Below are 22,997 nucleotides of genomic sequence, written 5' to 3' on the forward strand. Positions count from 1 at the left end.
TTATCGTCAATATTATTTTCCACATAATTTTCATTATATACAAAAACTACAATATTTGGAGATTTTTAAAATTTCATACAAACCCAATATTCGTTAGGCAAATTAATAACACAATTTCATTTATATTAGATTTATATGTGGTTATTTCAGTTTCATCTGCGGAAAGATCAAGTTTTATTTTTTTCAAACAGGGAACATTTTTCTTAACTGCATAATTCCTGATGGACCTTTGCTTTGGTATTTTTTTAGTAAAGTATGTTGGCAGATTTGGGAAAATTGTCGGAATCGCCTCATCTTTCAAAAAAGGTTTTCCTCGAGGAATCAAAACTTCCTCACCATTTATAATATGCTTATAATGCGTTTCAGTAAAATGTTTTTCGAAATGCAGAGCACGAATTGAGCAATATTTATCAAAAACTTTATCTAACTTGGGATTTAACGAGTTCCCCTTCTTTAGTTTTTCTTCATCTGCTGGAGCTTTAAAAAGCGAAACTTTTTCTTTGCATGTTTTGTATCCACTTTTGCACCCTGGTACGAAACAAGATGAAGCTTTATTTCTTCTAATATTAAACTTTGATGCCTCCATTAAAAGCCTTAAACGCTGTTTCATGAAATATTCACGAAATAAAGATAAAAAAGAGAAACGCGGAACTAAATTGTAACAAAATCCCGCGTCTGCTAATGTAAACACCGCGAAATTGAACGTACACCTCGACCCCACTGCCCTCTAGCGGTTTTCATACATTTTGTCTTCAAGAATCAAAGGGGAAAAAGCGCCGATCGGCACACTATTCTTTCTAGGCACTATAGTTTTAACTGAAATTTTCAGAAAAAAGGGATAAAATAATGTTAACAGTGTTGGGGGGGGGGGGCTGCTGCTTTAAGAGCATTCACATGAGCAAATGTACAAAATGACATAGGCAGCTAGTGCATCAAAACAGCTGGATGCCAAAGTTCAGTTGGGGTGGGGGGCGGCAGGTTAGATGTGTGGTGCCCCTAAGGTGAGTTCTTACTATGAACTGAAGTTAAACATTTTTTTTTTTTTTGATTAAATGGCCTACAAAAAATTCAGGACGCTATTTTAAAAATCGCAATGCATGGCCACAGTCAAGTTGTCGAGTTCTTTCTTCCAATTTAAAGCTCCATTTCACTTTTTATGAAATAATAACTAGAGAAAAATATGAAACCCACACTTACTAAGTCAACTCTCAGTTTTTTTAAACACTTGCATTGAACAATATTATCATTTTTCGATCCATCGTTTAATTTGAACTTAAAAAAGTGGAGATGCATAGCCCCTTTAATTTTAAAAGTAGGGGCAGTTGCCCCCCTTGCCCCTCCGTATGAGCAATTTATGCGAAATCAAATGTGATTCAAAAAAGAAATAATTCTGTGCGCTACATGACTTCTTTGTACGCTATTAGTGCAAAAATATTGAAATTATCTCAAGGCGTTGTACAACAGATTTGTTATGGAACAACAGTTCTAAAACTAAATTGGAATGTGTCATTATTTGTTTTTTTTTTTTTTTTTGTTTTTTTTTTGGTCACTGCTATCTAAGGAGTTTTAATCTTGCCTTTTGAGAAAAAGATTGTTTTTTCGCTTATTATAGTTTTTTATCAGAGCAAAAACTCTGACATGGCGTTGGGCGGATATTGCGTTTTCCAAATGCCTCAAACATGCTTTGGGGGAGCTAAGCACTCTCTCTCTGAAGGTAAAGCATAAAAATATATGATATGATAAAATGAGCAGAGTATCAAATGTTCCTAAAAAAATTCAGTGTCATGGGAAAGAAGTGAGTGGCTGCAAACTCAATTTTAGAAAAGTTGGTTGAATATTTCAGAATTTGGGAACGTTGTTCCTGTCTGTGGTTTTTGGTTGTTGAATACAGTGTGAATAAGTGACAGAATATTCTTTTGATATAGGTTGAAAAGGATAGCAAAGGACAACCGTGTATAGCGTATACATGAGATAATATAGAATTGAAAAAAATATATATATATATATATATATATATATATATATTGCATTTTAACTAACTTTAAAAGGAAACAAGAATTTATTTTCAACTGCGAGGAAGTTCTTCAAGAAACGATTTGTCCTCTAGGGCAGAAAGTGAGGGAGCGGAAGAATAGATTCTATGCTTGTTAATTTGTTCCTTGTGCATGCCCTGTGGGTTCATTCGACACTCTTTTTTTCATGGGCGGTCTGTGTCAGAGCCCGGTCACTCTCTTTTGGAAAAATTTATGACTTCCATTGAAGTACTCGGTGATTGACGCTGTCCATCATGAAATCAGACCAATTAGAAGTGCCAAAAAAATCAAGTGAGACCCTCCCAGGTACACCCCTTTTGTTGCCACCCATTCTGCAATTTGGCCGAGTAAGATTTTACGGAGAAGTTTAGAAGAGCCTTAAACCCATGATATTGTTAATGCTCAAGCTAAAAATTGGCAACCATGATTTTTGGGTATCAAAAATAAATAAATAAATTAAATAATATAAATAAATAAATAATAATAATAATAAAACTCTACTGTGTTGTTATTAATTTAATAAAAGTATTTTTTGTGTTTGTTTGAGCTCAGTTAAACTTTTATAATAAATTTTATTAATTCTGAAAGAATCATTTTTTACTTTTATTTTGCTATTGCAAGCAAGTGGCAAGTGACCTGTGTATCTGCAATATCGTTGAAAATGCTTTAGAAACTCACAATACTGACATTGTACTGCTTGAAATTGTTCAACTACAAATGTCATTTTATTATATATTTTTTTCATTTATGTTTTCTGTTTGTTTTCATAGCTCTTGAAAAATGGAGAACGGCGGTTGGATTAGACAAGTTCATACTCCTTGGACACAGCATGGGAGGCTATATTGCAGCCTCGTATGCCTTGCATTATCCAGCCAGAGTTGCACTTCTTATTTTAGTAGACCCCTGGGGTTTGCCTGAAAAACCCATTTCACTGATGCATCGTTATGAAATGGATTCTTGGGTCAAATTCCTGAACAGCTTTTTACAAGGATTTAATTATTTAGCTTGTGTGAGATTAGCTGGACCATTCGGTTAGTATTTTTCTTGCTTGTGTTAGAACTTTTAATAATCACAGCAGAAGTTCCATATTTTAACTTTCAGTAAACCTTCAATAATCTAGACCTTCAGATTTTACCTAATCCAGATTGTCATTTAGATGCACATACAGTCGGGTCTCCGTATAGCGAACACTCTATTTAGCGAATTTCACTATATATCGAAGCATGTTCAGTAAAACAAAAAGTTTCAATAAAAAAGCATGCACATCTGTCTCTCTTTGACGAATATCAAACGACTGAATTTCTCTATTGCAAACTTTTTATGGGGAGAAAGTGTCGATGTTTTGGAAAATAGACGTTTTTCTTCTGGTGCTTTTGTTGAGGCTTACTTATTCTACAATTTAGTTATCTTGTCTTTCAACATTCCTTTCTCTTTGTCCTTTGTGGTGATGGAAGGGGAGGGATTTGAAAGGAGGAGTGTAGAATTCCTAGACGGGGTGAGTTTCCTGGAAATGTGTTGACGCTGCGCTGGAGTCTCTTGAAGTGACCACGTGCACGTTTTGCTCATTTTCACTTTGCTCTGAAACCTAGTGCATTGTTCTCAAAATGTCGAAGAGAAAGTGTTTGACTATAAAGAAAAAAAAATTCACTCCTCAATGATGTTGGAAACGGCATTAACAAGAAAGGTGAAGGAAATAGGAATTCCATTTTAAGTAAAGCTGGTGAAATGTGAAATTCTAATGGAAAACAAGTACGATTGTGCGTGCATGACGATGTTGATCAGGCCGTTTTAAAATGGATTTATTCCGTGCGTGATCGGAAGTTACCTTTGTTAAAAATTAAGCATCGAAATTTACTATTTTCTCTTTTGCGAAGTTTCTATGTAACAAACCTATTCAAAGGTCCCTTGCGGCTTTATCATTTGGAGACTGAATAAATTAAAGGGGAGTTAGTGCAATTATGTACTTTTGCTGACCTACTTCATACATGGGTAGGTATGTACTGTACATAATAAGTACACTTAATTTTCTTTTTTGCAGTTTTATAAATCATTCTCTTGCTTTAAAACTACAATTTTTACTGTGAACAGTAGTTTGTTTATGTACCTTGGCTCAATTTATAGGTAATTTTGTTTAATCCGTGCTTTCCTAAATTCAGATGACCTGGATTCGATTTTAGTGTGAATCAATGAGTTTCTACTGTAATTTAATATCAGTAGTGGTACTTTTGCAAACTTCTGAGAGTTTGCAAAGCGGTCTGTTTAGAATATTTTAAAAGGCTGTTTATCAATTCGATTCTCTAAATAAATAATAATAATAAAAAGTCCTTAGGACAATTAATTTTTTTTTCTAAATTGGAAGACTAATCCGGAATTGCAGGTTAAAAAAATGAAATTAATGCCTATTATCTGTAACATAGTATAAAATGAAATCTGCAAGAAAGCGTCTGTGTGTTTGAACCTGCAAAACTGGAGAACTACCTGGCCGATTTTGCTGAAATTTTCAGTTTGTTGCATTAAGCCCGGAAAAGGTTTGCAGATCAGTTCAAAAAAATTTCGAATGGTAGTTCTTTTTTTCATTCTAAGACCCAAGCAGCAAATTATTACAGCTAGTATATCTTCTAATTAGATGTTGTTATATGCTATATGTGCATGATGGTATTTTATTATTCGACAAATTGAAAATGTTCTCCCTGTTAAAAGCTATTGTTCTCTGGAAAAAATTAGGCCACGCTTAGAAAGAATGTTTATTTCTAAAATGCAGGGATTATTTTCAGCCTTAATCTTTTGGCAGTGTCAGTTCTTATAATGATAAAAAATGTTAGCTTTATTAAAATGTAACTGTAAAAGTATTTTTCTCAAAAAATGTTTGCTTGAATGATGAAGAACAACATTTTTTTGGTACAGTCAAACTTGGTTATCATGAGCCCTGATTTAATAAGAACCCGGGTTTAGTGAGGAAATCTGAAATATTTGGTTGGCACAATGATAAGTCTATGGGAGGATAACTCGCTTTTAACAACCAAACGGCTACAGCAAGCAATATTTTTGTAATTCTTAAAATTTTGTTCGACTTCCACTTCTACAGCTAAGCTAGTCCTTACTTGAAAATTTTTTTGCAACATTCCAAAGTGAACCGAAAGTTAATGATGAGTCGTACATTCTATGATAAAGTGACGATGATCTTATTTTTAAATTTTGTGGAATGCACACGTGTAAACACCTCTGGAGGCGGACTTTAGACAAAAGAGAGATGGTGTAGGGCACTTGTGCGGAACTCGTTATTTGAGTTATATTCATAGAGTGCCAGCATCAAATTTTATCTTGCAATATCTAAATGTGAAATTTCTCCATTGAAGAAAAAGTAGATGTTTTACGCAAGTTAGAGGATGGCACAAAAGTATCTGAAGTCTACAAAAAGCATGATTTATCTTCTTCTATTGTTTCAACACTTTAAAAAAACAAAGAACATTATTCAAGGGTCGAAGTAGTCCTGTATATCCTATATTTCCTATATTTTCAAAAAAAGCGTCAAAATTGTCCCATATTTCCTATATTTTTCAAAAATGTCCGATATTTCCTATATTCCCGTTTTTTACCCTATATATCTTTTAAAAGGAACAGTAAATAAACTTTCTGACATCGGATTTTTCGCTGAAAGTACGTGCCCAAACGAATTTCAAATTAAAAAACTCAGCTGTCTAAATCCTGCGACAAGCATCTTCTTTCATTGGCTACAGCAATGTGACGTCACTCTATAGTGGGTGGCGTTTCAAGAACTAAATTTGAAGTTCGTTTTAGATTTGGGGAGGGGGGGGGCAACAGCCATTTGTTTTGTTTTCGATCCTGATTTTCGTTGGTATATTTTGTGTTCAGTGCATTTTCTGGTCGGAATGTTCTAATTTTTTTTTTGCAATCTTTTCTTTTTGTGAAATTTTGGGATCGTGCAATGTTAGTTCCTTATGATGTTAAAACGTAGTTTGTTGTAATGAGTAGAATTATAATGGCAAAATTGCATCGCGTAACAAAATTTCGTGTGGAGTGGTTGAACCAGGAGGACATTAATTGTACAAATTTTGGTGCATGGTGCATTAAAGGAAAAGATGATTTTACTGCTTTTTGCCATTTTTGCAACTGTTCAGTGCCCATAAGCAATAGTGGATTTTCACAATTGAGGCTGCATGCTAAAACATTCTAGCATAAAGAAAACTCTGAAAACCATCAGAAGGATCCTTCTCAAGCTCTGTTTGTTCTTAATACAAGTGGTAAAGGGTTCAGTTCAGATATAAAATCAATGAACAGTGGAATTAGTACTTGGGTCATCAGTGAGGAAGAAATAATAAAATTATCTTTTTTAATTTTGTTTAGTTATTTAGGTTAAGTTAAAGTACAGTTTTTTCAAAAAATATTCTTTCAACTACAGGAAAGTCATTACAGATGTGAGTTATAACTTTGAGGTTTTTTTTTTTTTTTAAACAAAATCATTGATAAGAATAACTAAATAATATGATATATATTGTTTCTATTTTCATAGCAAAATTATTCATATAATGTGTCCTATATTTGTCCTATATTTTTTGCGGAAAATGTCCTATTTGTGACAAGTTGGTCACTTCTACCCCTGATTATTGACTGCTTTTGATGAAAAGAAGAATGACTGTAAGCGTTTCAAACAACATACTAAAAATTATTTGAAAGTAAAGCGGACCATATAAAGTAATGTTTGGTATTTTTAAAAAAACATTTCAATATACCTGCTTTTTGCTAGTACTCGGTTATAATGAGCAAATTTCACGGTCCCTTTGCTCTTTTTCTAAGCGAGTTCGACTGTAATTATAAAAAAATAGCAGCAAAAATAAATACATAAATGACGCGATAAAATCTTTTTTCTTGAAAATGGAGGATACCAGATACAACTGTGTTACATCAGTTAGTAGAATTTAAAAAACAGATTTACAGGTTTATCATTAAAGCATTATGAGTATTATACACATAGAAATTTTCTCAAATTGGTGGGTATGCATTTGGTACGTTTTGGGTCAAGTTTTGTGTGTCATTTAAAAGTCGGATTTTGAGAGAAACTTAGGAGACAAAAATGCAAATTTATCTCATTTTGCTTATTTTTCACCAAGTAAATTCATTTGTTATAAATGTGTTCGCTATGTTATATTATTGGTGAAAAGTGACTTGTGATAAAAATTAAAAACATTTGGAAATAATTGTTTTTATTAAATTCATTAGAGTTTATATTTTTTGCGCAGTTTCTTTTTTTTTTGCTGTACTGTTTTTATCTGTTTAGATTTCAATTTTACTGATCAAATTAGAGTCCTTTTAATCTCAATAATTTGAAAATAATGCTTAATTTTTTTTTTATTAACCTTCTCACTCAAGGTAATTAACTCTATGGCAAAATAATATTTTTCAAAATGAAATTTCTGAATTTCATTCTCATTGGCCACATTCACGTGAGACTTTTGTACCTCACATTTCCCTGCTCCAGCTCTGGGAAAAAAAACGGTTGAAAAAAATTCACCATTCACTTGCGAAAGAGGTTGTATGTTGTACCCGAGAAAGCTTTTTTCCCCAGCACCCTTAGCGGCTACACCCAGCAAGTAAGCTGACATGTTTTACATATTGCATTCTGGGTAAAAATTCTGCATTTACTCGAGAAGGAAGCAGGAGGAAGAAAGATCTTCATTTATGTGGGAAATAATGGGAATGCAGTTTATAGCAAGTTTTTTCTGGAGTAGAAGAGCTCCATGGGAACAAGGCTATTTGCATGACATGGTCTGAGGTGGCTTTCATTGTATTTCTGCAGTAAGCAGGGTTGCCACGCACCGGAAACCTGGAATTGTCTTAGAAAATGAAAATTGCCGAAAATGGTCTGGGAAATGTCAGGAAAAAGGAAAATTAACCTAAATTTCTGGAAATGTCAGGGGAATTTCTTTTATTTTTAGACGCTCTATGTGACATCAAAAATAATTTATTTCAGCCTTGTTTATCCTGCTACCATTCGTCATTTTGTAGTTCCAACTTTCTCCTTCCCCCTGCAGTTCTTTTTATTTACTCTCTGGCATTGGCGCTCCATAGCAGTCGGCAGACATTCACAGAAAGTATTTTTTGTCTTCATATTTTGAGCGGCCTCTGTACGCTGGCTGCTTTTTACGTCAGCAATTCTGAAGTTGTTATCACTGTTTTGAGCATGCGGCACATTGTTTTGTTTGTAAGTGCGTCAGAAATTCTTAATGAGCTGCAATAATCTTTTCATGTTCTATATTATTTTTTTTTTAATTGATTAATGAAATCATTTTCTTCTAAATAGTTTTGTTCTGTAAATTTAGTTCATTAGACAATTTTAAATTTAGAAAGTTTCTTTTTTACAGGAGCATTGCCGGATTTAGGGGAGGGCAGGTGGGGCTACTGCCATAGGGTCTCCACAACAAAGGGCCCCCACAATAAAATTTTTACAAAAAATCCTTTCACGGGTCAGGGGATATATTTACTATTAAAGTGCTGATCGAAAATATCGGATATATACATATATATCAAAATATTCGGATATATATCAAAGTATCGAATATGTTCGAAAATATAATGATCTTTTCGAACCCTGATTAGGGGCCTCCACACTTCCAAATCCGGCCCTGTACAGGAATATCGCTAGTATTTTGGTAGTGATCTTTAATGGCTGATTCAATGTGATTCTTTCTTTTAAAAAAAATGTAATCCAATTTTTTAAAAAAATATGCACATCAGAGAATTTTGTGATCATTGCGAAAAATTTTACTTTATGATGGGTGCCCACAAAAGGGATTATGGCGCAAGTTGCGCGATCAAAATTTTTGGGAAGATTTTTTAATGTTTTATTTATTTGAATTCTTTTATTGATTTAAATTCATTTATTGATTTATTTTTATTTAAATTATTTGTTTTATTTTTCCTTATTTATTCTGTGTGTATGCGTATTTCATTGGCAGAGCCCAGACCCTTTTTTTTTAAAACAATAATAATTAAAAATAAATAAATAGGAAAATAAAAAATATTTAAAAAATAAATGAAAAAAAGAGGGTTATAAACATAAAAAAGCACAAAGGCGTTCATAAATATTGGGGAGGGGGAGCACCCCTGCTTTGTTAGCAACAAATAGGGGAAATATGTGGCGCTAAAAGATGCCTTATTTTTTTACAGGCCAAAGTCTAAAAGCGCAGTAAAGGTACTGGACTAGAGGGGTGGAAGGCAATAATTAAAAAGGATTAGGTTTCATAAGTTTTTAGTTCAGGCTGTTAGCAATGAACTTTTTTTTGTGATACAGATGTCACAATTGTTTATTTGGCCGTTCTTTCACTTGATGTAAGACAGTGACTCCTTGTGATTGAAAAGAAGATATGCTACATTTATGTTATTTCTTAATTTTTTATTACATGTTATTTTATTACATGTTATGCTACATTTATGTTATTACTTAATATTTTGTACACTTTAATTTTAGGTCCGTATCTAGTGAAAACAATTTCGAAGTGATTTAAGAAGGAAATATGGAACATTTCTGCGGAATCCTCGGTGCATTATGGATTATGTTTATCATTGTAATGCTCAAAATCCTAGGTAAAATTTTTGTAGATTTTGTTTTGAATACATTATTTTTGTATAATATTAGATAATTTGGATTATTTCCGATTTAATGAAATAGGAAGCTAAAATTCTTCCAGTCCAAGTCTTAAAATATTGAGGGGTGTCCCGATTTAATGCATATAAGGACTTTTTGCCTCCTCAAATGATGATGATATGTCAAGTGCATTTAATAAACATGATCAGCAGTTGAATGAGTATCTAAAATCATTTCAGAATTTAGTAAATGTTTTTAATTTCTGATTTTTTAAGGGTGCTTGTTTGAGGAATACAGCACATTCAAGTGCACTCACCAAAGTTCTACTTTTTTTATTTGACTATCGGAACATATTTACAAGCAAATAATAATAGTAATGATTATAATCAAACCAAAGAATATATGTACAATCCACCGCAGACGGGTTGCACGAGCCGCCGTAGGCAGCAAGGTACAGGCAGCTATACAGGAGCAGAGATAGAGGCAGGATGTACAGTACTAGCTACCCTGGCGGCTAGTACTACTTATAAAATTTTAATTGATTTTCATCAGTTTATTCATTTCTTCTAAAAGGTGTCAGATTTTTAAAAAGGAATCTGATTTTAAATTTTTTTATTATTTTTAGCCTTTTTTAGATTAAGGGGAGTTTGTTGAATAAGTAAATATTAAACATTATTAACTACTTTTCATTTGTATTTATACATCATCAGGGCTCCCAAATGGTCCGTTTTTCCCGCCAAAGTCCGTTTTTTAAGGTTAAGTTCGCTTTAGACCGCTTTTTAACATTTTGGTCCGATTAGTCCGCTTTTATATTGTTTTTACTTAAAAATCAGATTTTAAAAGTTTCCATTGTGTTCAAAGATATTGTACAACCAAACAAGCGGCCGCGGCGCCTTAACCTGACTTTCCCGTATTATTTCGGTTTCGCTTCAGATTGACGTCATTACTCCTTCAACCGCTGCAGCATGGAAATCCATAAAAAAGAGGTTTGGGGGAAGAGTTATGACGTCGAATCGCGGAGCAGGGTGCTACCGATATTTCTCGGAATTGCAGCCTCACGTTTGCAATAACGAATAAACTTTCCGATCTCGGATCTCGATAACTCGAATATTCATCTCAAAGTTTTCATTGGATCCCGTATCCCGAGCTCTTGAAACTGTTGTGTCGTGCGTTTACTGTAATAGTAACTCTGCTATGAACCACCTCTTTTGCAAATAAATTCGGAAGTAATCTCGTGGGGCATGTGCCATTTTTTTTACAGGCGCATATGTTCGTAAATTTTACGCCCTTGAAAAGTTCCTAAAAAATATAAAGTTTTTTTTCCAAGTGCTTGAAAGCCTTGAAAAAGTATGAAAAGTTTCTTTATTGCTTGATTCTTTCAAAAATCATTATAAGCAATCTAAAGCATAGTTTAGATTGCTTATAATTCTTTTAAAAATATTTCATCAGTGCAATTTTCTGAACATAGGTTCGATATGCTGTATCGCGAAAAATTGCTTTCGTGTTTGAGGTTTCAATCCTTTTGCATCTTGTAAATATTTTGATGTTTTTTACAATCCGAAGTTATTTTGACATGTGCTACCTTAGATTAGCTTATTTTTCGTTTAATTTCAATAATTAACGAAGGAATTAGTTTGGAAACCGTGACAACATTGAACTTATGCGGAAAACTGCTTCTGGCGTTTGAAATTTCAATCCTTTTGCATCTTGTAAATATTTTGATTTTTTTAACAGTAGGAAGTTATTTTGACATATACTACTTTAGATTAGCTTATTTTTCGTTTACTTTTGATAATTAATGAAGGAATTAGTTTTGAAACCATCACAACATTGAACTTACTCGCACTTCGCGGAAAACTGATTCTCGCGTTTGAAATTTTGCATCTTGTAAATATTTTGATGTTTATGACAATTTGAAGTTATTTTGACATATACTACTTTAGATTAGCTTATTTTTTGTTTACTTTTGATAATTAATGAAGGAATTAGTTTTGAAACCATCACAACATTGAACTTACTCGCACTTCGTGGAAAACTGATTCTCGCGTTTGAAATTTTGCATCTTGTAAAGATTTTGATGTTTATGACAATAGGAAGTTATTTTGACATATACTACTTTAGATTCACTTATTTTTCACTTAATTTCAATAATTAACGAAGTAATTATTTTGGAAATCATGGCAAAATTAAACTTACTCGGACTTTGCAGAAAATTGCTTCTCGCGTTTGAAATTTCAATTCTTTTGCATCTTGTAAATATTTTGATGTTTTGCCCAATCGAATGTTATTTTCCCAAATGCTACCTAAGATTTGCATGTTTTGTGTTTAATTTAGTAGAAAATAAATAAATTTATTTTATGGAAAGTATGCCAAAATTGAACTTGGTTCGTGAAAATTTACTTATCTGAGCTTTCAATTGTTTTGCATCTAATAAATATTTTTATATTTTTGGCAATTAGAAGTTGTTTTGACATGCTGCATTAGATTAACTCGCTTTAATTTTTATTTAAATAACTAAAAAATTAATATATTTTTTTTAAATTCAAATTTCTAGTTTTGCAACCTTAACTTGCAAACTTAAGTTTAATTATTATTAGCTTATTATCGGTTATTACTGTTTCTTATGGGGGGGGGATATTAAATGTAAACAATTGAGTGCATAACATTTTAACTTAGTTTTTGTATTTAAAACAAAGTTGAAATATAAAATTTTATAAAGATGAATTTTTGTACATTTTTTTCATTGTCATGATGCCTGCTAAAGAGGGGAATCAGTCCCCCCCCCCACCCACATAAAAGTTCAAAGCGCTCATGGTCTTGCAATCATGGAGTTTTTTTAAATCTAAGTTGATCTGCTTCTCTTTGTGATTAAGCATTTCAGACATTTTTAGGAAAACTTTCAAAACAGTAAATCTTTTATCGAAGTATCTGTTGTAGAAACAGCAGTTCTTTTTCGTATACTTTTTATATTACTTTCTTTTATTTATATGTTAGCATTAAATGAAATCTCCATGTAATATTTATAGTGCGAATTTAGGGTAGTACCTTGAAAAACATTTTTTACACTTGAAAAGTGCTTGAATTTTTTTTTTTCTCCCTAAAGAGTATGAGCCGTGTGATAAAGAGATTAAATTTAAAATTCAATTATAAAATAATTTTATTATAAACTCAGTTGTAGCTTTGTTGAAAATCAAAACAATATTTTTTAGGTTTCAGTGTGAGTCATGAGGAAGTGCAAATTTCTCAGCAAATAGTTAGATGAAACTGATGAAGATGCGAACAAAATTAGAGACTGGGCAAAACAACAAGAGAATAATTTTTTTTTGTTTGGTGTATGATAACGCTATATTAAGAAGCATTAAAAGACAGAAAAACATAAAAATAATTTTAAACTAAATAAAGATGAAGTGCAACTTCACTTATCCTTCAGTGAGACGTCAAAATGTATCATTATGCCTATTTATTTCTAAAGAGGCTGCCTTAAGTGCTGAACTAAGTGCCCCCCCCCCCCCCCCATGTTATGCACTTTCATCAATGGATAAAAAAAATCAATTTCACTGGTGATAAAATAATTGTATCTCTCGTTATTATAGTTAATTAACGAATTATCTTCACAAATTTAGCAGCTGGCAACTAATTTGCCTTTTGATGCTTCATGGGTTTAACTATGAGTGGTCCTCCAAGGTCCTCTTTTTGATCCTAACTGGTCCTCTTTAGTCCCCTTTTTAATTGAAAATGGTCCTCTTTTACCCTTTTCTGAAGCTAAAATGTGTTGGGAGTCCTGATCATTCTTATTTTTGTTTGCTCTTAATTAAATTTGTGAACTTCCAATCAGTTGAGAAGTGAAGTGCGCATAAAAGTTTTACTAATGCCCACCTTCAAAAGTTAAATAGTATGATCTATATATTCAGTTTTTAAAGTTACTAATTTTTTAACATATTATTTATAGTGGTGAAGTTGCATTTAAAGCCATGGCAGACTCCGCTGGTTGGGCTAAGTATCCTATGATGTACAGGCTAAACAGCTTGGATCCAAAAGTTCCTATTACTTTTGTATATGGGTCTCGTTCCTGGTACAACAGGCAGCCTGGTTTGCAAATAAAGTATTCAAGGTTGAATTCCTTTGTGGATGTTCAAGTGAGTGGATTTAATTTTCATTATTTGAAACTGATGAAAAAATGATGACTATACATGTGATTGTGTTTAACACTATTTACACTCAGGGACCAGTTCAGGCAAGTAGGTGTCATGGCACAAATAGTAACTAGGACCCCTACCAAAAAAATATCACCAATTTTACCCAAAATTTAGAGAGTTGCTATTCATTTCTCGAAGGTTACGGAGGCCACATACATTGGTTGTTGCTGCTAGAGAGCCTGGCGCATTCCAGATTGTTGTTTGTTGGTTAACTGACCAGTTGAAAATGACCTTCTGATCAACATCAGCAATTGTTAAAATTAGGTGCGATAATTTGTATTGTAAAAAATATTGCATATTGACATGTTTAAAATGAAAACAAAATGCTTGCGCTCTACTTATTATATTTTGTAGAACCAGATTAAAATGTTAAAAGAAAATTTCTGTTCTCATAGAATATATTAGTTAGATCACTATATTGTATTAAATAAAAAACTTCTGAAACAAATTCAGTGCAATCGCAGAATTGATGGGAAAATCATAAAATGTTGAAAAAATTTAGAAAATTTTAAATGTTCAGACTATTTGATTGCAAGTTGTCCAATTCGGGAGTCCCTTTTCAAAAAGCAGGTACAGTAACTGTATTCAGCTCTCTAAATGAGTCCCTGCTTACGTTTGATTGGATTGATTGGCTTAAAGTTTTAAATATTTTAAAATATTGCTGCATGTGTTTGTTAGCTCAATAGAAATGAGAAGATCAGAAACTGTGATCAACAGAAAAATGCTTTGAGATAATTTACAGAGCATGGTAGAGTGCACGTGGCAGTATTTGAAGTTCAGTTATCTTATAAAAAGAAATACAATTGAACCTCTTTTAGCTGACCCTCATTGGATCCAAGTGTAAAACAGATTGGAAAATGTGCTATGAAATTGCTGAAGTTCAAAACATTACTAAATTGTTTGGAAATTGATAAAGATCCTATTTAATATATTTCAAATTTTGTTTTCCTTTACCTTTTTTCTGTTTTAACAAAAAATTTGTTGAAAAAGTCACATTAAGCTTACTTAAATTTCAAGAAATGAAAACAATAAACGTTCTCACACAATGTTTTAGCTTGTCAGTATAATTAACTTAGTTTACAGTACAAGATTTTGTTTTGTAAAATATACAGTACATTGTATATGTTATGATGCTGCAAAAGTTTAAAAACTGCACTTGCAATATTTCAACATTTTGAAATGTTTTAACATATTTACAGAACTACAGAACTTACAGTACTGTTTGTAAAACAATTTAAATATTTATCTTGCAAAAATTCAAATACAGAAGCGACAATCTGCAGCAAGCTCTGGGCTCAGCTAGACTCATTCTGGTATATTTCAGTATATTTTTAGCATCATTCTCCACTGAAGTCAGTCACTCCATTGCAAGTAATAGCTGCTTCCAGTGATCTATTCCAAATACTTACCATGCTCTTGAAGTTGTAATTTTTCCTGATTTCAGAATTACCTTGGAGTTTAAAAAGCTCATAATAGTGAGCCCTGGTTTTGTCATCTGTGCAAAAATTTATCCCATGAATATCTTCCATTTAATAACTTAAATAATTAGAGATCATATCCCTCTTACTCTGTTTTGCTTAAGACTTTGCATACTAAATGTTCTAAGTCTGGAATCATAATCTAAATTAGAAAGTTCCTTTAGTAACATCATAGCCTTGCTTTGAACCCTCGCCATTGAATTAACATCTTTCTTCCCTTCCTTTGGGTCAGAAAGTGTAGTTTTTAAATGACTAATTTTCCTCTGCAGATTTCTGATCCAAATTTCCATGAATTTATAATTTTAACTCATTAGGAACAGGATTCTAAATCGCTGTTGTGTTGTTGCATTAAAACCAGTTAAGAAAACTTTTTTTTTTTTTCTGTAACATGGTGAATTCCAATATCAAGTATGGGCAATTCCACATTTGTAAAGCAAAGCTGAATATTTTGCAACACTCATTGCAAAATATACCTTGTGCTAACGATCTTTTCTCCTGGATTCCTGTTTTTTTTTTAAAGCCAAATTTAATGATTTGTTTGAATTCTTGAAATACATTTTGGTTGAATTTTTAAAAATTGGGTAAAAACACGGTAACTGACTGACATTTTAAACAGTAGCATGGGTCAGTCAGTTACCATGCTTTTGATCATTTCTTTTAAATCACCCAAAATGTATTTCAAGAATTCAAACAAACCGTTAAATTGAATTTTTTGGTTGAATTTTTAAAAATTCGGTAAAAACACAGTAATTGACTGACATTTTAAACAGTAGCATGGGGTCAGTCAGTTACCATGCTTTTGATCATTTCTTTTAAATCACCCAAAGTGTATTTCAAGAATTGAACCATACCATTAAATTCAACTTAAAAAATAAATAATGCAGAAGCAAAGATCGTTTGCACAACATGTATTTTGCGTTCAATGTTGTAAAATGCACAGTGTTTTGCTCTAAAAATGTCAGTCAGTTACCCAAGGATTTACCAAACAAATAATATATATATATAATATATATATATATATAAATAATAATAAAATGAAAATATTGAAAAGACCACACCAAAAGCTCATAGATGCGCAAAGCAGCAAAACTAAAAAGCCAAGTAAATATAAAATAAGCAAACAAAATTTCAAATATTAAACAAAAATATAAAAATAATAATGATAAAAAGGAAAATTGCAAATAGCATTAAATAGGAAAAGATAAAGTATGAATCCCGAGCTCATCAGCCATGGAGGATACATTAATTATGGTCAAAAGACCAAAAATTTTAACTATGAACTAAAAGAGAATGTTTAAGCTCCAGTACATGCAATATAGAATAACATTGGGCAAAGGCAACACTTGCTAAACTATAAACAATAAACAAGAGCTCAAACCTAAAACTAAAAGCAGGGGGTTGGCGAACCGCTCCCGTCAATCACAGCTGATCAATGTAAATGATGCTAAGTTTCTCATATTTTAGAGGCAGCTATGAAAGCAAAAAAAGAAACAAACTACTGGAAGTTGGTTGTAATAAGGGGACAATATAGTGGAAGATGCACGGCTTTTGTACACAGGAAGTTAGCGCAGTATTTTGATGGAAAAATTTATTTTATTCTTCATCACCAACTTGCCGAATTCGTCTGCTATTAATATTGTGCTGTGCAATGTTTTATTTATTACGAGTTGGATTTCTTCTATTCCTGTAAATAATTGACAAAATGAGAATGTAGTACAATTATTTACTTAAATACATTTTTTTTAATTAGTTGTAAATTTCGTGACATGTTTCAAGAACTATAATTAAATCAAAATAATTTTTTGCTTTCACGACCTTTAACAGATAAAAATAAATGTTAATGTTCTATTTACTTAATTTCAAGCTGATATTGATTATAAAAATTTTATTCATGTATTTACTCACTGCTTAGACATAATCATTATCATTGCTTTTTATTATTATTGAATTTTTTTCTACAACCAAATCGAAAAAAAATCAGAAAACCGTTTTCATTTAAAAAATACCATGTACAATAAGAGTAAATTTTAATTTTTGAAAACTTGATTAATTTCAACAGAAAATCCCACAAATATTTCAAAAAACCGTTCCAAGGTATAATTTTTTTAATGAATAAGGTTTCTCGATTTTTTTTCCATTTGGTTGTCGAAATAAATGCAATAATAAAAAAAATAATGATAACAATTCTGTTTAAGCAGTGAGTAAATATGAATAAAATTATTATAATCAATATCAGCTTAAAGTTAAGTAAATAAAACATTAACATTTATTTTTATCTGTTAAAGGTCGTGAAAGTAAAAGTTATTTTGCTTTAATTAGTTCTCGAAACATGTCACGAAATTTACAACTAATTAAAAAAAGTATTTATGTAATTAATTCTACATTCATATTCTCATTTCGTCAATTATTTACCGGAATAGAAACGTTCCAACTCGTAAAAAAAAGAACATCGCACAGCGCAATATTAATAGCAGACGAATTCGGCAGGTTGGTGATGAAAAATAAAATTAATTTTTCCATCAAAATACTGTGCAAACTTCCTGTTGACGAAAGCCGTACATCGTCCAATATATTAGCCCTTTATTACAACCAATTTTCAGTAGTATTTATCTTTTTTTGCTTTAATAGCTGCCTCTAAAAAATGAGAAACTTAGCATCATTTACATTGATCTGCTGCGATTGACGGGAGTGGTTCGCCGACAGCGCCCTCTCAAAAAGTGAACAATCATTGCCACTTCTAAATAGGAAAGATTTTTCTCCTCCCTTCTACCTCCCTGACCTCGAAGCAATGTTTCGAAAATTGGATTCTGTTCTTTTTCTATTCCAATTTTAAGAACATTTTACCGAGCAAATTATCATAAAGTGGACGAGTGCAAATTACTATAACCTGGACGAGAAAATCATCATAACATAGAACATGGGCGAGCAAATGAACATAGGAAATTGGCAAGAAATTCATCATTCATTATTTGTAAAGATACAAGCTAACCAAATGACCTCTTAATTTTCTACTACAGGCAAAGCCGTGCAGGTACCACTAGTTGTGAATAAAAATTATTGTGAGTGAGATAACAGTGATCATTCAATATAATTTTTAGCATGACGAATGAATTGTCATTTTAAACTGAAGAGTATCATTTGAAATTACTTCACTTTTTTTTTTCTGTATTTACCATATGAGATTTTAACTATGTCTGCTTTACACTTTCTTTATTTAGGTTATTGAAGGAGCAGGACATCATGTTTATGCAGACAAGCCTGAGGAGTTTAACACTTTAATCGTCCAAGTTTGTGAAAATTTAGAAGATGGATTAATTAATCCTAGAAATTTTTGATTTTTTAATTTACCATCATGCAAGAGAGTTTTAGTAATAATGTATTGAATTTTATTTAATTTTTATATCTCTTGTTAATCATTTATAATTGTGTTTTTTTACATAAACATTTTTCATTCGATGCAAGACATTCCTGAAATGTTTTGAAGAAAGCCAAATATTTAGACTTTTTTTTTAAGATCATTTTTTAATACATAATATAGAAAATGTTGAAAAAATATTTTGCTAAAATATAGATTTATTGAGTGTCAATATATGTAAAGCACAAAATATCAAGAGATTACTGCAAACAGCTTCATGAATTAAAAAAAAAAACCTTATCAGCAAAAATTCAAAACAGCAATGTTGTGACTGTGGGTTAATGTTTGCTCCTTCAAATTGGAGATGTGATTTTTTTTTTTTTTTTGGACTATTTTGCTTCACCTATGTTTACAATTCATGTTCATGTTTTCTTAATATTAAAAGTGAGATGTTTAGTATACATTTACATTACTTTTATGCATCAATGAACACTACAATGTTGAAGTTTAGTGAGCACATTTTCAAGTTCTTAAACACAGGGCATTGAAAATGTCATTTACATGAAGAGACATTGTTGAGTTTATGTTATTTTGCTTCTTGCCATTTTGTTTCATTTTAAAGAGACAATGTCTGAATTGGTTGTGATAATTCTTTTAAAATTTCATGTTGCAATGAGCTTTATTAGTCAAGATTGCATTCAGAGTTGAATGTAAATAAATTGTTTTTATGTTTTTGTTAAAGTGTGAAACTTATTTTAAGGGATGTACAAATGCTTTACGTTGTTTTGTTAATTTTATACTTTATGATCTCTTAAACTGTTTCCTAATTCTTGATTGTTTGGAAAATTTAAAAAAATAAAAATACTGTGACTTTTTTTAAATTACTGATATACTGAGTAAACACTTTTAGTTCATTTGTTGAGCGTCATCTACTTCCAGTGGTGGATACAGGAAAAGGGTCATAGGAGTCATCTTCCCCCCTAAACCTTCAGCAATATTATGTCACGGAAGGAATGTTGCAGTAAGGTTCTTGGGCTGTTAATCAAGTTGAACGATTGTTTGAAAAATATAACTGAGTGATTTGTTAAGAAAAGGAAATGAATAAGAGAAGAAACATGTTTTTCCCCAAGCTATCTTTTTGTGTCATTACACATCCCTTCTCTTACAACGTATTACTTAAAATCAAGATTTAATGGTATTTAAGTTCTGTATACAATATAGATGGTTGTCCAATAACATTCAAATACATTATACACATTAAGTTCAACTACTTGAATAAACTTCTATTAGATTAATTTTTAACAATAGCAGTAACCTTCAAAATTATTTTTCAAGGTAATTGTTTAAAGCAAAACTTCCTTTCATTTCCTATAAAATTAATTAATAACGTTTATGCTCTACTAGGCATCTTATTCCTGCCTGATTTGGTGCTTTTTATTGACACCAAAACAGCCCCAGAAAATTTTCATTCCAAGAACTATATTCTTACGTAGCCCCCCCCCCCCCAAAATGTTACTTCTGCCTCTCTTCTTCTTTGTATTGAATGTCATCTATAAGGAGGCTATTAGTTAACTGATCCAATGATCTTAGATTGAGCTAGAATTTAGTTGGAACTCTAATTGCAAAGGTCTGCTTTTCGGAAGATTCAAGGGCAAAGATTGCAATTGAATTTGATATGAAAAATTAGTTTGTTCCAGGCTGTAAAAAAGAAAAAGAATAGTGTTTCTTGAAATATAAGTGGTATTCACGAAGTTTGATATTTTTCTTCAAACTTAACGAAAAATAAAATTTAAGCAGATGCAAGATAAATAATCTGCCACAACATAAACCACTGAATGCAATCACATCATAAAGTTTAGTACATAAAGTATCTAAGTTCACTCAAACCTGTTTTTGTGCATTTTTTTTTTTTTTTTTTTTCTATTTCTGTGCGGTATATGAAAATTTCAATCAGATTGGTACTCAATTGGCAAAATTATTTATGAAACGAGTGTGAAGCAGTATCTTCAAGTGACAACAGAGGCGTCTTGATGGCAAGTCACTGTGACCTCCCAAAAATGTCCTTATTCGTTACATTTTGTCCTATTATTCGGCATATTTATCATCGCTTAGATTTATTTTGATTTCGTTTAAAGATAAGTTTTTGAGACATTTTCTACATGAGACTTTTTTTATGCGGTCCTTATCCATTGCATTAAAAAAAATATTTTTTAACTGTGTTGCGAAAACAACTTTTTATAGCTACTCGTGAAGTTTCAAACAATATTTTTAAATGCTTTTTTGTTTATGTGGTCCCTATCCACTGCATAAAAACGGGTTTGGGTGTATCTCTTTTGCCCTCTCTTTTATTGAAATACTGTCGGCCCCGCTTAATCGGGTCATGGATAAACGAATGTCTTTCTTGTACGAATAAAACCTCCATGGAACCGAATATTTCCCCATAGACGCAATGCTAAAGATCCCCGCTTAATGGAATAATTTCCCCGGATAATCGATTAATACTTATCAGCTTTTGCAGATATTTTTGCTGAGAAAAAATTTGAATAAATTGGAAAGAAATAAGTAAGAACAATTGATGTTGAAATATAAATTAATATTTATCGCCGACAACGAGAGAGAAGAACAACACTCATAATCCATGAAAAGGTTCTCCCTATTCTATCAAATTTCTTTTATCTTCGTCACTACAAAAAAAAAAAAAAAATTGTGCAGTTGATAATTAAATTGCAATATAAAATAAATATACATGTTTTGGACGATGATAAATTGTCAAATGTTAAATGTAAGATACAGTAGACCAGGAGGAGGAAAAGGGAGTCTGAAAAGTGTTCCCAAAAGACCTCGAGCAAGCAATCCCTGTTATGGAATTTTTCAAAAAATAAAGCACTGCAAAAAAAGGTGCTAAAGTGAAGATTTCATAACTCAAGTTGTAAGTTACTTTTTATAATTTTCATACCTACTTGCAATATATATATCTATACAAATTATTAAACTATTTTGTTGTTTATTTAGCTTATTTCAAAAAACTTTTTTGCAATAACATTAATTATTTTCTTTATGTAGCTATTGATTTATTATTAATTTGCTTTAAGACAAATGTTGTCAATTCAGAAAGGTAAATAAAATTTCCTCGCTTAATGAAATACCCCGCGTAATCGAATAATATTTCTTGCAACCGATGGTATTCGATTAAGCGGGGCTGACAGTATGTTATTGAATGAAATATATATTTTTTGTGTGTGTAACTGTTAATACCATATTGTTGAAAGCTCAAAATAATGTACAGCAATCTTCATTAAGTTTTTTTTTTTTTTTTTAATTTCTGTGTCCAATATATTTTGCCTAAAAATTGAACTAACTTTCTGTGTTAATAAGAGGAAAATCGGCAAGGTTATGTAAAGTGCAAAAACTTGCAAGGAAACTGCATTTGATTCTTGTTTACAAATAACCATGGCATCCATAAAATCACACATTTTTGTATTTAAAAGGAGTTTCTTTTTACTCTTGAAACGTCTTTTTTTTCTGCAAATCTGTGCATTTCTGCAGATACAGCCCTTTACCTTCCCCACGGCAGTATAATATATCATTAATGAAATATTAATGTAATGGGTGGACTGACTTCCTTTTGAGCCTTATTTTTCTAAAACCATGGTGTTATCAAAAGATATCGATGTTTTTAATTTGGGTGGTCTAACCCGAATGTTATAGCTTTTTTTTCGCTCTACAAGTATACTTGTTGAAGAATCAAGAGTTCAACCATTAACTTATCATTTATTTAACTCATGGGCAGGGCTTAATTTTTACCAAAGAACCACAACTTATTTTTATACGTAAATAGCCTTAATTTCACTTAAAATGTTAAAATTTGCATACAATTGAAAATAAGTGCAGGAGCTCAGCTCCTATAAGTTCCTACACAAATTAAGCCCTGCTCATGCTGTTTTATGTACTGGAAATTTACATGTCTTTTTATGAATATACCTGCTGCAAACAGAAATTGCAATATCATCTTTAAACACATATGTTTACTAGTACATCCTCATGTGATCAAGAATGCAATTTGTATTAAAAAACCCTTTTATTTCACTCTTTTATTTGTTCAAACTGTATCATACTCTGTGTTTTTAGCTATTAGTTTTGAATAAATTTTTGTTTTGTATTTCTTTTATAGATATTCTAAAAGTAGAAGAAAAATTAGGGCTAAACCTTGAATGTTATTAATTACACTGTTACAAAAGCACCCAACTGAAGTGGAGTGCCTAACTTTTTTTTAATAACTTAACAATGGGATTGTTTCCTTCAGTCAAAAGTACTACTTTTAGTCACTGAAAT

The 22,997-nt window shown here is 31.5% G+C and overlaps 1 protein-coding gene across 1 annotated transcript in view; it reads left to right on the forward strand.

Moving 5' to 3' along the window:
* LOC129220082 ((Lyso)-N-acylphosphatidylethanolamine lipase-like) overlaps positions 1–18,913 on the forward strand; it is a 32,010-nt gene extending 13,097 nt beyond the window's left edge. Inside the window, 5 exon segments of the mRNA XM_054854420.1 lie at positions 2,804–3,064; positions 9,520–9,542; positions 9,544–9,635; positions 13,586–13,772; positions 18,529–18,913. Of these exon segments, the coding sequence (XP_054710395.1) occupies positions 2,804–3,064; positions 9,520–9,542; positions 9,544–9,635; positions 13,586–13,772; positions 18,529–18,645 (680 nt within the window). The 3' untranslated portion in view covers positions 18,646–18,913.
* Positions 18,914–22,997: the final 4,084 nt, after the last annotated feature.

This window comes from Uloborus diversus, chromosome 4 (assembly GCF_026930045.1).
Source record: "Uloborus diversus isolate 005 chromosome 4, Udiv.v.3.1, whole genome shotgun sequence".
Classification (NCBI taxonomy): Eukaryota; Metazoa; Arthropoda; class Arachnida; order Araneae; family Uloboridae; genus Uloborus; species Uloborus diversus.